The sequence below is a fragment of the Corapipo altera genome, unplaced genomic scaffold (assembly GCF_003945725.1).
Source record: "Corapipo altera isolate COAL_440 unplaced genomic scaffold, ASM394572v1 0, whole genome shotgun sequence".
Classification (NCBI taxonomy): Eukaryota; Metazoa; Chordata; class Aves; order Passeriformes; family Pipridae; genus Corapipo; species Corapipo altera.
The window spans coordinates 73,503,062-73,516,214 of record NW_020884872.1 but is presented as its reverse complement, the minus strand read 5'-3'; the positions used below and the strand labels follow the sequence as shown (position 1 = coordinate 73,516,214).

Sequence of the window (13,153 nt, the reverse complement as noted above, 5' to 3'; positions counted from 1 at the left end):
TCAGAGAGATTTTTTTCCTTGAAAACAAATCAAACTCCTCCCCAAAATAATTCTAAGTCAGAAGGCTCATTAAAAAATAAAAAAAGGAAAGGAAAAAAAAAGTGATCCTAAAATTACTGAGCTCACCAAACTTAAATTTCTTTCCAATGAAAATGGGAATTACTTGCAAGAATATCCCCCAACCTCCCTCCAAAAATAGTTTAAAAAAAAAGGCAGTGAGTAAGGACTCAGCTCTCAGCATCAACAGTTGTTAGTTGACCAAATATGATTTCTCTTCCAGAGAGCAAAAATTAATTGGAGCTTATAAGCTCACCACAGTACAAAGTCAACATAAAACAAGTCTAATTTAGTCACTGGAAATAAACCAAGGGAAGTTTCCACACGCACCAGCACTCACTGTATTTCCTAAATGCAAAGTGGGCGCACTTTATTGTAAAAACATTACAGAAGATCACTGTCAGTTCCAAACGTGATGAAGCAGTCTGTATGCAGACACCTGTATACACTTACTTGTTCCTTCCCTGTGCACACACAGCTTCCTAAAGCGTAAGAGCAGAGCATGGTCCACCAATATATGATTAAGAAAAAAAAGGCAGCACTTCATCTTGAAATTGCATTAACATCGGATTCTTTTCCCTGATCAGGTAACAAATCCAGCACCACGCAATCTAAATTAAAGGATTAGTCTGACTCATCCCAGACCTAGCCAGCCCATGTTTCCTGTACTACAGCATTACTCCCATTCTTGTCTTCTGGACAGCCATTCTGAGTTTTATTTAGACTTTTCTATTACTCATCCAACATCAGAGGACTCCTCTGCATTCCATGACTAGCTGATTTTTGACTTCAAGATGTCTGTTGTTTTTTATATGTATACAGAAACAGCAATCAATTATGTTAGTCTTACCTGTTTCTCATTGAGATGGTTGGTTAGTAATAAGCTGAGATCAGCTTTCCAATGAAACTATAATATGCTTTTTTGCACCTAGAATGTGAGAGAATCTCAATTATGTGTTTTCGCAGATTTGCATAACAAATAGCAAAGATTTCAAACCAGAAAGCACATTAACCACATTGTGCCTATTTTACAAAAATATTTTCCTCCCTCTAATCAAACATAAAAGATCCCATATCTCAGAACTGAAGTGCAAAAGTGAGAATTATCTATTTATCTATCTATCCATCTACTTAATGTAATAACTAAGTTTGGAACAGAGTATGGGATGCAAGTTAGTAATAAGTTGTAAACATGCTGACTTTATTCTATGGAACAACTTTTCTTCTAAATGACTCCAGCCAATTCCTAAGGACTATCTAGGCCTTAAAAAAAAAAAAAAAAAAAAAGGAAAACCCCCACCACAAACAAAACCATAGGAGAATCATCATAATGTTTACAGTTCAGGCTACCTGATTTCACGTTTGCCTCTTCAGGGCCACTTTCCACCCACTGACAATCACCGGCTAGCAATCGGTTTTGTGATTCACTGAGTGGTCGAGTAGGAAAGGACTGATTGGATCCAGAGCTGAAAAGTAAGCAAAGTCAACAGCAATTCTGTAATACCAGTAGCTGCTTATTTCAGACATTTCTAGAGTAGTGAAGTTACTTAACAGCAAAGCAAACAAACAAAAAAAACCCCTACAGTGCCAACTGAAAACAGCATCCTTTCCCCAACCCTAATTCCCCTATAGCCTTGTTGCAGTCATCAGTCGAAACCCTTACCTCACATAAGCCCCTCAAAATTCTGATGGAAAAAAAGCACAGTTTGATACACAAGAAATGGCACACTGAGAACAGTGCCGCTGCCACACAGTTAAAAAGAAAACCTAACCAGTACCATTTGGAAGAACAGCCAAATGCCATCTTATCCCACATAAATGCCCAGGCCTTCTTCTGAACAATCTTCTGAGTGCAAAAGGATAATGTGCTATTTGCACAAGAGTCCTGTTCTTGTGTAAATCCCACAGGTTATATTGTACTGGAAGCAACTTCTCAGCATTGCATTTGAATCCTCTCATGTCTGGTAAGTCAGGTGACTGCTGTTGACAACAATCTTCAGCTACGAATTCACCAAACTGTACAGAAGACTTCTAAAATGGCAAACGTAAACACCCCCACAAGCTGCACATACTCCTGTCTCTCTGAATCTAAAGCAGGCTTCCTGAAAATACACTGAAAATACTATTAGTGTTTCCATAAAGCCATATCCTCTATTATAGCAAAGCCAAGAAACTGTCAATTTTTTAGTATTAATCCATTCTGTCCTTCTGTGAAGCACCTTACTCTGAAGATGACAAGAAATGTAAAGAATTAAAAAACTTGGAAACCGTTTTTTTCTCCAGATGAAGTACAAAACTACAAAATCAGCACCTTAAATGTTATACTTACCTTTTGGCAGATTCATTTTGGCTTGAGACAGTAAGTTGCTCTGGATCCATAATCACCAAACGAGTTGGAAAATTGCACCCATCACCCAAACTAAATGAGAAACAAAGGCTCAAATCACTGTTTGCAGTTGATTTTAATGAACTGAACAAGGACCTATGCAAAAGGCAAACGCTACAGACTTGAATCAATTACCCGAGTGCAGTGTTGAACTCCAGACTTGAGCAAGGCAGTTCTACCACTAACTCAGATGATCAGTTAATCAAATCTTGGAGCTCAATTGATTCCCACCCTATGGTTACAGCATGGTTTGCTGAGCACAGGACGAGTCTGTGTATTTCAGAACCATGAATGTATTTCTGTGGACTGTAGCCCCAGCCTTCCCCCAAACCATCATGCACACATGGTGAGACTTGCTGGTATTTACAACCCCAGAAGCTGTATCATAAATAACATTTTGTGGCCATACTTTCCCCTCCAGCCGTAATTCTGAAGTTAGCTAAGCCTTCTGTTAAAGCAAGTTTATCAGGATAAAATGTGGTAGCAAAACAGACTGACTCATCTACAGCATTGCTTCTGTCTTTAATCACATGGTAGCTGAGCAAACAGCTGCGGCAACTTAAGATCTTGTTATTACCTCTGCTGTTTGCTACCAGACTTCAGCTTCACAAATAGGTTCACCAACACTTTAAACTGATACACAGCCCCACAAAAGTAGTGTTGGAACACACCTCCTACTTTGTTCTGCTGAATTCCGGTAGTGGTGGGAGTGGTGAGCAGGTCAGTCTTTCTTCATCAAGCTTGTCTGTGACTCCCCAACACTGGCTCAGCTGAGTTTTAAAACCAGCATTTTGCATCATATCAGATTTTTTTTTTGCTCTGTACTTTTTTAGACAGCTTTTGATACCGAAAGTGTTGAAAGGAAACGGAAAGCTGACAGCAAAAGGAAAGCTGCCAAGTGTTTTCAGGGGCAAGTGGGGGTGTTTTCAAATTGTTGTTGTTTTGGTGCAGCTGAAGTTCAAGCATTTCTCTCTCCTCTAAGTTGCAGATTTCTGCTCTATAATCAGATACTAATACTACCACCAAAAGGTGTACAGTTTTTGCAATACAATTCTCAGAGCTTTCCAAACTTCTGTATTTAAAAGGCCCTTGTCAACAAGCTGCTTGTCTTGGACTGAAAACCCTGTGCAGAGTTTGACAGTTTTCTCCTGCACATTTTCCCTACAGTAGTATTCATTTGTACAGGACTTACAAGTTGGCTTTTCAGTTGTACTTTATTTTTTAGGGGAAGAGGAAGTAAGGTGAAAGTTGTGAAATCAATTTATTCCCCTATTCACTCCTATTCAAACTGAATACCTGGTAAAGATAGGGAGTAGCCAATATTTCTTTTCATCTCCAAAAACTTCCCTCAGATTTTTGCTGCATCCAAGAGAGAACCCATTTTTATCAGGGCCATTTCGAAATGTGGGTGCACGGAATGTTTCTGTAAAAGAAAAACACGGAATCTCTCTAAACTGGTAAGGAGTAAGAGAACATGAATACACATACTCAGACTTCTCTACTATGAAAACATTGTTGGACAAGCTGAGACGATCTTGATGTGTGTTATGGGGGGAGGGGAAAAAGAAAAAAGTAATCTCAAATAATGAGAGAGAAAAAAATCACAGGTTAGTGACAAAAATAGAAACGAAAGGTAAGAAAATCAAGTAAGCAGAACAGACACCTTGTCAACTTTCTCTCTCTACATTTAACATAAGGTCTGAAACAAAGCTAAGTCCCATCTGCATGCCAAAGGCAGCACATCCTTTATTCCTTGGTGACTAGCTCTCCCTCTGGCCTGTGAAACCTTCTTTGAGCAGAAGACTTTCTGTTTTAGAATTTACCATAAGCACTGCTGGACCTAAGCCCATACAGAAGAGGTTTTTCCACTTCTGTCACGATCTGAAGTTGAATTAAGAGCATCCTGTGCTAACAGAAAAAGGTGAAAACTATTTTATTAGAAACAGACACACCATGAACTATAGCAAACCACCACTACTTTTCTACTCAGTCCACTACTTGGCCAAGAAGTGAGAGCACTCACTGCTCTCCCCATACCAATATCTTGTCTTTTTACAATCATGATCCAAAAAGTAAAGTCCTGTGTTGCCAATTATGACCACTGACTTTCGGGTAAGGAATATGCTAAAGTTTTCTTCAAAGCTAAAAAAGAAACTGTGAATATTCCTTATCTGTAGATATATCGAAAAAGAATTCAAGTCTCCTGTCAAGCAATCAAAAAAATTCCTTTTTTTCCCCCAGCAGAAAATTCTAGCAAGCAGAAAATTATTTCACTTTTAATCAACCCACTTATTTTGAAATTAGAAATTTAAACTCCATTGAAACATATAAGATTTTGACTTATTCAGTTGCAGAAATATCCATCAGTCCCTGTCCCACCACGCCCTTCCAAGTGTTTCCTAGCAAGAACTTCAGATATTTTAACTAATGCACATAACTTGGTTATGTCAATCAATGCCATTTAAAACATTTAGGCATAGAAATTTGGGAAATGTGCATCAGTGCACATCAGTGCACATTTTTATCACACTGCTTTTACGAGCCACTTCCTAATAATGAGGTCCATATTCTTTCACAGGATATAAGAATACTCTTTTGGAACTAGTTCAAAATGTTGTATATATCCATATTAGAGCCTTTGACTTGGCTGGGGCCACCCAGCTACTCAAAATATTAGAAGAAGAGAGTGGCAAGTAGCAACTGGGTTACATACTTCACACGATATAAAAACTCAACAGAAATGCACAGTGCCGCAGAGGTCTCAAAAATACAAACAAAAGAAATGAACAGCCATCATAAATCTGAATGCTTGGCTTTAGCAGAGGAACCCTACACAGGCTTTATTTCCCTATATCTTTCACCTTTAATTACTTCCACCAAATCTGCTTCTTATTGCCTAGTATTTAAAATTTTTTTTTATATTTGATGGTATATCATGTAGGCATCATATTCTCATTGAACTGTTTTCTGGACAAGAAAAAGTTCCATATTCCCATTAACCGACCTATGGTTGATCTGTTTTTGCCAACTAGCCAGCAGTGGTAGCTGAAGAGTGACAGTATGCTGATGAAGAACATGGCTGCCACAAAGAAAAGGAACAGTACGTGGAACTTTGCATGGGTATCTGGCAATTCATTCTGTGGAGAAAGAGAGAAAGGTTAATATGTTAACACTTCCCAGTAAGTAACACAGTATTGTGGCTGAACACTTTCTGCCACACCCACTCTGCTATAGGTCTTTCACCTCGCTTTTCAAATAGAAAAATAAAACAAACCAAGCCCAGCTTTCCTTTCATGTCATGTTAAACTGGTGTACAACAGCCTTTCAATCTCATGAGTGCTCCTTCCCCTCGAGTTCAGCAGCACAAGTGCATATATATGTTCATCTGTGGTTTTTAAATGCACGGTAAGGGGCAAGGCAAAACATTTCCTATACTAAACAATGTTAACTGCAGTAACAGCCACAGAGATATGGGAAAAATATTTCCAAAATCATTTCCTTTGAAGGAAAAAAAAAAGGGAAAAAACCCATCCAAACCTTTTCCTGGCAAGGTAATAATACTGAACCTAATTCTGAACTGGTGTAATGAATGTAAAAAGGAAATAGTTGTCATATTATGTTTCTAAGACTGAACAAGTCCTAGACAAGATATGGAATAGATCTTCAATTTTTGATGACCTCTACAGTTTAAGCAACAATGAGCATGCACGCAGTGAAACAAATTTGCCATGTCTGATCAGGTAGAAGTGATTCACCAGAAATCTATGTAAAAAACAAGAATTTCAGAACAATCACTACAGAAAAAACACCCATATCAGATAGTTGATTCCACCCCCAATTATTTTTAGGCTTCTGCTTTCAAAAGGCCATTGGGATTTGCAACAATACTATTCCAGTTCTATAGCCTCAAAATCACAATACTTTTAAGCAGTTGACCTTTAACAGCACTATGAAAGCAGAGAGGCTATTTTTATTCAGCTGTTTAGTTGGCATTACTGCCATTACTTTTTCCATTAGCGCATTGAGTATACCCATTTATCTAAGGCTGACTTTCTTTTTAGACTAAAATACATTTCAATTAAGATCAAGTGCACATAGGTATATCCATATCCCTGTACACTGCCTGTAATCACAGGCAACAGATTACAAGTCTCCTTCCTTCTGTGATGGTGTAAATAGCTACCATTAACGACTGGACTAGTAAAATTACAGCATTTAAATAATTACAGCAATATTGGATTTTACCTTTGGACAATTCTCTGCAGCTTTCCTGCGGCAAAGCTTTGCGCAAACAAAGACAATTTATTAAACACTAGTATTATGTTAAGATGAAGCGTTTGAAAACAGCACAGGCTTTGATAAGAACAAAATGGCTGGTGTGCAAATGTGCTCTTGGACGCGCCGAGTTCCAACGCCTATCAGCAGTTTTAGCCCCTGTTCTCCAAGAGAACGGAGGAAAGAGTATGTAAGAGCACACTAATAACTTCAAAGGCATGAAATTTTCTACTGAAGCATGGAAGTACTGCTATTCAGATTGTAACTGGATCACTTTCATGCGGTTCCTCAGCTTGAACAGCACAACTACACCAAGTGCCTTCTTTGCTAGTTGTTTCCATCACAAATAAGATTTATGTGAATATTCTGTAGGATGAAACCATTCATAAAGGTCTGAAAAGCTCAGAATACTCCTGAGGTATAAAGTAATGGTTTATTAATTAGAATTTTTTTCTGACTTCAGAACATATCTATTACCATTAGATGTAACTTCAGCCAAAACCATAAAAAAATAAATTGCCATTCTTTGCACATATTTCTTTGTTTAAAAAAACCCCATAGCACATCAGTACAGTTGTAATTCTTCCCCATTTCCTTCAATACAGAAATGTTTTTAGGATGTATCTTTAGCGTAACATCTGAAATTGAACCAGTACTTAAGAAAATAAAGGAAGAAACAGGAAAAGTTAGTTTAAATTCATTTTTAAATTCCAAACTTTACACCTAAAGAGTGGTAGCCATCCTAGCTAAGATGCTAGCACTTAGTGAATCTGTTGTAGGCAAGATGTATGGGTTTTAAGCTACGTTAATCTGTGTAGAAAGCCTAGGGAGAGCCCAGGGATCTACCTTGGAGTCTGGCAGACGTACACTGTTTTCAAAAATGCTGGCTACAGTCAGATCATGCTACATAAGCAAATGGTAAGCAGAGTCCAGCTCTCTAAACTGCCATCTAAATTCAGTCTCCTTATTTTACTGCCTGTTGTATTACTTATTTACTTACAATTTTTGTCTTCCCCCTGCAGTAGGGACATGTTGCATTATGTGATCCCCTGAAATGCAGGCTAGCAAAATACTCCAAACTTCATGTGGAAGCGATAATGATTTTTTTCTGCCTCAGAGCACACTGTGCTATTCCTCAATTTCCTAATTGATTTTTGCGACCTGTATTTCTATGACTCTTTTGGAATTGCATATTTAATCAAAATAGTTCTCTACAAAGAATTCTCAGGTCAGTTGATTTTGAAGCTCGAAGAGCAGTAGCAGCTTAGTCTTTGTGTTTTCTGTGGGCCAGAAAATCTATTTCAGTTGTATCTTCCTAATTCAGCAGCTCTATCAACCTGGAGAAGGGTCTTTTGCATCATGCACGATTGATCTGCATGATCCCCAAGGAACATTTACCTCTTCTGACTACCCCGTTTCAGCCACTGGTTGGTAAGTTCTTGAATGAGAGTTGCAGAACTGAAGCATCTTTGAAAAAAGGCCAGTTTTTCCTGGAGAGAAGCCTGCAGTCTTTGAGTATGTTTAACAGGCTTATTCACAGTGGTGTTCTAGTAGCGGTCCACATGCCCCAGCATGTGAAAAGAGAGTGAAACTTCACACGTGGGTTATTTAAAGTCATTATGCTCAGAACAGCACAGAAGCACAGACTCGCAGGTGAGAGTGCTGTAGAGCTTACAAAAGGAAGCAATTTTCACAATAAAATTTGAACTACTTAGCACACATAATAGACTGAAGCCAGTCCCTATTGTAAAGAGTCCCCTACAAACCCCTTCACAAGAACAGAGTCATTTGAGCATGTGTCAGGTCACAAAAACCCCCAAACAAAAAAGTGCTGTCTGAGCTTGATTAAACCCTTAGACGTGGTCTATATCCCTAGTGTATGTGCAAGAGGAATGAGGTTTTTTTTTTGTGCTGCTCTTAATACAATGGAAGTTTTGCAGAAGCATGTGCCATCCACCCAGAACACATATCACATCCTTGAATTAGCTATACTCAGGATTGCAAATTAATTTGGAGGACAATGAAAGACACTGAAAACAACTGGAAAATAGAACAGTTTCAAGGAGTAGGGAGTGCAGAAAGAAAAAGAGTAGATACAAATATAAGCTGGGAAGCACCACCATGCACTATGTAAACAAGGCATGAAGGACTGGGCGTTCAGCCAGTGCTGGTGTTTGTGTCAAATACATTTGGTTAAACTGATGTGTTATCTGCTCATGTTTAACAATTTCCTAGGTAGAAATAAAAGTTACATGAGTATAGGAAAAGTAGTTATGATATAAATAAAGAAATCAGTCATGTTTCCTTGATCTACAAAACAGATTTTAACAGCAGCATTAGGGTGCAAGCTGTGGTAAACATTTCTGGCCAGTGTGGTTGCTGCACCACTGTATGAACAGCATCAGGACCTTTCTTCAGCACTTCTGCATAGAACATGAAAGGTGCTATGTAAAAGTCTTGCATGTGCACGTTCTTCAACAGAAGAGTTCAGTAGATGTGCATGTCACAATATTTCCAAGTATCTGCGTATGCGCATCATGTCTCTATGCAAATATTATCCACAATGCAAAACAATGGATTGCTAAATTTGTGTAGTTAGCACATACACTTCCACAACCTCATTACAAGTTCTGAAGTGACCAAGGCTACACTCCCCAAGAAGCAGTCCATATTCCTTCCCAACACTAAATATATCCAGCAGTTTGTTGCACGGTCTCTGTAAAGCATCTATGAGGAAGCAAAAAATCTTCTGAAGTTATACCATTTCTGATACTCAAGTTTAGGGGGAAAAGCAACATCTAGAGAGACTCAAAAGTCGAAACAGCAATCTGTCTGATACAGCAGCAGACAAAGCTGAGCACTAGCAATATACTGAAGCAGTCTACAGACAGCATATGTCAGCAGCATTCTGCTTTGGTTTGGATACAGACGTAAAGAGAAGCTTCCAGAATTCTATTCTGCAGATAACAGCACTTGTCTAAAAGCTTACATACAAGACACATACAATATTTTGCAAGCCTACATGATTATGGTGCTGCTGTCTCTTTTTGGAATATACTTTTATCAGGTGGTTATAAGATCAGAGGAATATTGGCTTTGTGGACTGAGTGACTTAATATGAGTAAAGTGAGTCAGAGATCTACTCTAATGGCAAGATCAGGGCATCACCAGATTCCGTACTGGAAATATCCAGAACTGAAAGCAAGAAGCGCAAGCACACAACTACACTGTCTATTGTTGCATTTCAGAAGTAGCCCATTCTTGCAGGAAGCATTTCTAACAACTAAATCAATAATAAAAAAATAATCCCTCTTAAGTTTACTTCCTCTGCTCAAGAGTCCACTTCACTGTCATGTCCGATAGGCTTTGGAAGAGTCTTGCTGCAAATGCTGGTATTAAATGTTCTTTGTACTCAGTTGTCCTGCGGACTTTAGTTGCACTAACACTTACGAAGTAAGATGAGAAGGCACTGACAGGTAAATATGTAAGAGCGCATCTACAGTTTCACTAGAAATTGCATACAAAGCACTGGAAAGCAGCCAGGCAGATGTTTGGGAATAGCACATTCACAAATTAAAAATTTAACTATTTATAGTCAAGCAAGACTGAACAGCAGAATCTGTCAAGCCACAGCATAGACTGACAAACATATTTATGGCTTTCATCTCACAGTACTGACAGCTCAATGCCCACATACTTCCTTGCTCTCCAGTGACAGGCCTCTGTAAAGAACTGACAGACTAATAGAAACACAGTACTTTGGCAGATCAGACCCACAGGTTCAGATGAACACAAACATACTTTTTTGCACCATTTATCTTACCTAATGCCAACTGTCTCAAAGTACAGCTATCCTGAATACATGATCAAGCTTCTCTTACCCTGACACAACAGCAACATTTTGCTCCAATCAAGATTACTTCTACTGCTGCAGACAATGTCTGCTTTTCCAAGTTACTCTGACAGCAACTGGCATCTAAGAAATATGTGCTGTTATTTACTGAGAAAGATGTGATAAAGACCCTTCCACTAAGAGTCATTTTTCATATGCTAGTTAATGGAAACAGATAAAGGGAATTCCTACACTAGCACTTCAGCCTAGAGATAGGAAGGTACAGTACAAGTTTTTGTAGATGAAAGGGAACAAGTACAGAAGACACTGTTCAGCCTGGAATGTGACTGGAACAAAACTGATAGGAGGAAAATAAGACTGACATACAAGGATGGTTGCCCTTGACATAAATGTTATTAAATCCACTAAGATGCACATATGTGTATCAATCATTTGACAACTGATAATAGCTGCAAGGAAGATGTACAGCATTCACACTGTACATATCTTAGCATTCTATCCATATCAGATCAACAAAAGCTACTAAAATTAAGTTTAGACATGCCTATGTAGGGACTCCAAAACAGAGCTCAGTCAGTTCCCAAGAAATTAGCCTGCCTTATCTGGAAGCAGATTGTCCATAGACAAGTCTAGGAAGATATAAAATTGTTACTTATATTTCACATTTGTCAGTATTGTTATATATAGATGTATATACACACACACACACACACACACACACATATGTAATTGTTTGATGGTCAGTTCTTTCTTTATCTACATATCTATATTCCAATAGTCTCAAAAAACCCAAGCTGTGCCACTCAATTTTGACAGAGCAGAGAAATTGCACAGTATCCTCATCCAAACTTTCTCCCCCAGTTAACTCATCCTGGGCAGTGTAATACATTTAATTTATTAATATTTGGAAGGTTCTTCTGTTTCAGTCACTTTGATTGATGTTGTTAATGATAATGAACCACAGAACAGAGTAAATGGTGAGTGACAACATGCTGATGCAGCCTCCAATAACACATGCAGGATTAAACAAATGAACAACAACCAAAAAAAAAGCCTTAGAACTTACTGTCCAAAACTTTATGAAGTACTGCAAGACTGTAGCAGCAACAAACAGACAGTACAGTAAGGAATACATTAAAAACAGGAGGAAGAATTTGTAGTTAGAAAATCCCACACAATTATTCACCCTAGAAGGAGGGGAAAGAGAAAGAGGTTACTAGGATATACAAAAAATAAAACAAACAAAAACCCCACAATACATTCAGCTTTTGCAGAGCATAATGTGTATGATTTCAAGTGGTATGTCCGAAACATCCTGGCACTAGTGTTTCAGAAGCATTTTAAGCCACTATGTTGAAGGAAATCTCTTTCCTCCAGCAAAGTGATCTGGGCCCTTCAAATAGATTTTGCCCCCATGATTCTACAGGACAGGACACAAGCTGGCAAAGTGTTATGATACATACAGTCTGCATAGGAAGTATCTCACACTATGAACTAACTGCAGTCATCATGGAAGGCAAAATAAACCTCTCCATCAATTTCAGCGGATGTTGCTTTGGTTACAAACTCACCTCTAAGTCAACTACTGATAGCAGTATTTTTCATAGTGATAGCAGATAATATTTTTAGTGTCAACCAGTGAATACAAACTGCAGAAGAGTAACTATCCGAGTGGATCATTTGTATCATCTATAATCAAAAACTGATTTTCACACTGTAGAGAGTATCTCCTCTCCTGGTAAAAATACCAGAGCAAACAAAATAAATAAATGTCTTTTCTCATAGGTCTCATAAAGCCAAAGTTTCTCCTACATAAGAAGAAACTGCATGATTTGGACTAGTGGGCTTACAACTCTACACTGCAACACACATTAGGAACAAGATTTATTTTCACATATTAAAGAAATTCTGTAAAAATCAAATTTTACTTCACAGTTGCATTTTTGAAGCAGCATCTAATTCATTATTATTATACTGAGGTTTTTCTTTTTTTTTTAAATAAACTTACCATGGACAGTGGTGGTCCATTTTTAGTACACATCTGAAAGAGATAATTTCCAGCAAGTTAAAGCAAAAACCACATTTTGTTTCTAAGACACATAATTTTAGCTTCTACAGGCTTGGGGGTTGGTTTTTATTTATTTATTTTTTGAAGTATTTTGCCCCACTGTATCTTTTCTAAGTACTTCTCAGTAATGCCAATTCTCTATATTAGAGCAGCCAGTTTTTCACCCAAGAAGACCAACTGAGATTCAGAAAAATTATGAAGAGAGCTTCTTAAATTAGCACGGGGAGGATTACTGAGCAACACCACGTACCAGTTCATTAAGCCACACTAATTTTATGTGCACACTGAGAGGAAACAAATCCAAAGGACCTTTCAGTGCTGTGTGGATAAGTATGTTAGTCTGGCATTCACTTCAACTAAGTCTACCTTAGGGCTGTATCTGCTACTGTTTGGTTTGTTTTTTTTTTTTTTTTTTTTTGCTGCTTGCTAGGGTTTTTTTTTTAAGCTAATTGAGGAAAAGAGCAGCACAGTGGATAATTTGAACAGTCCACATGCCGTTTTAATCACGTTTTAC

At 38.0% G+C, this 13,153-nt stretch overlaps 1 protein-coding gene across 2 annotated transcripts in view; it reads right to left on the bottom strand.

Moving 5' to 3' along the window:
- The window catches only part of ZDHHC20 (zinc finger DHHC-type containing 20), a 47,161-nt gene that overhangs the window by 6,759 nt on the left and 27,249 nt on the right, over nucleotides 1-13,153 (bottom strand). The window contains exons 6-12 of one of the 2 annotated variants that reach the window (XM_027652532.1): nucleotides 12,580-12,612; nucleotides 11,638-11,758; nucleotides 5,448-5,580; nucleotides 3,740-3,866; nucleotides 2,387-2,476; nucleotides 1,408-1,523; nucleotides 908-985 (exon numbers count right to left, since the gene is read on the bottom strand). In XM_027652532.1, coding sequence (XP_027508333.1) covers nucleotides 948-985; nucleotides 1,408-1,523; nucleotides 2,387-2,476; nucleotides 3,740-3,866; nucleotides 5,448-5,580; nucleotides 11,638-11,758; nucleotides 12,580-12,612 — 658 coding nt within the window. In that variant the 3' untranslated portion in view covers nucleotides 908-947. The remainder of the gene's footprint in view (nucleotides 1-907; nucleotides 986-1,407; nucleotides 1,524-2,386; nucleotides 2,477-3,739; nucleotides 3,867-5,447; nucleotides 5,581-11,637; nucleotides 11,759-12,579; nucleotides 12,613-13,153) is intronic. The other variant, XM_027652537.1, reaches the window with a different exon arrangement.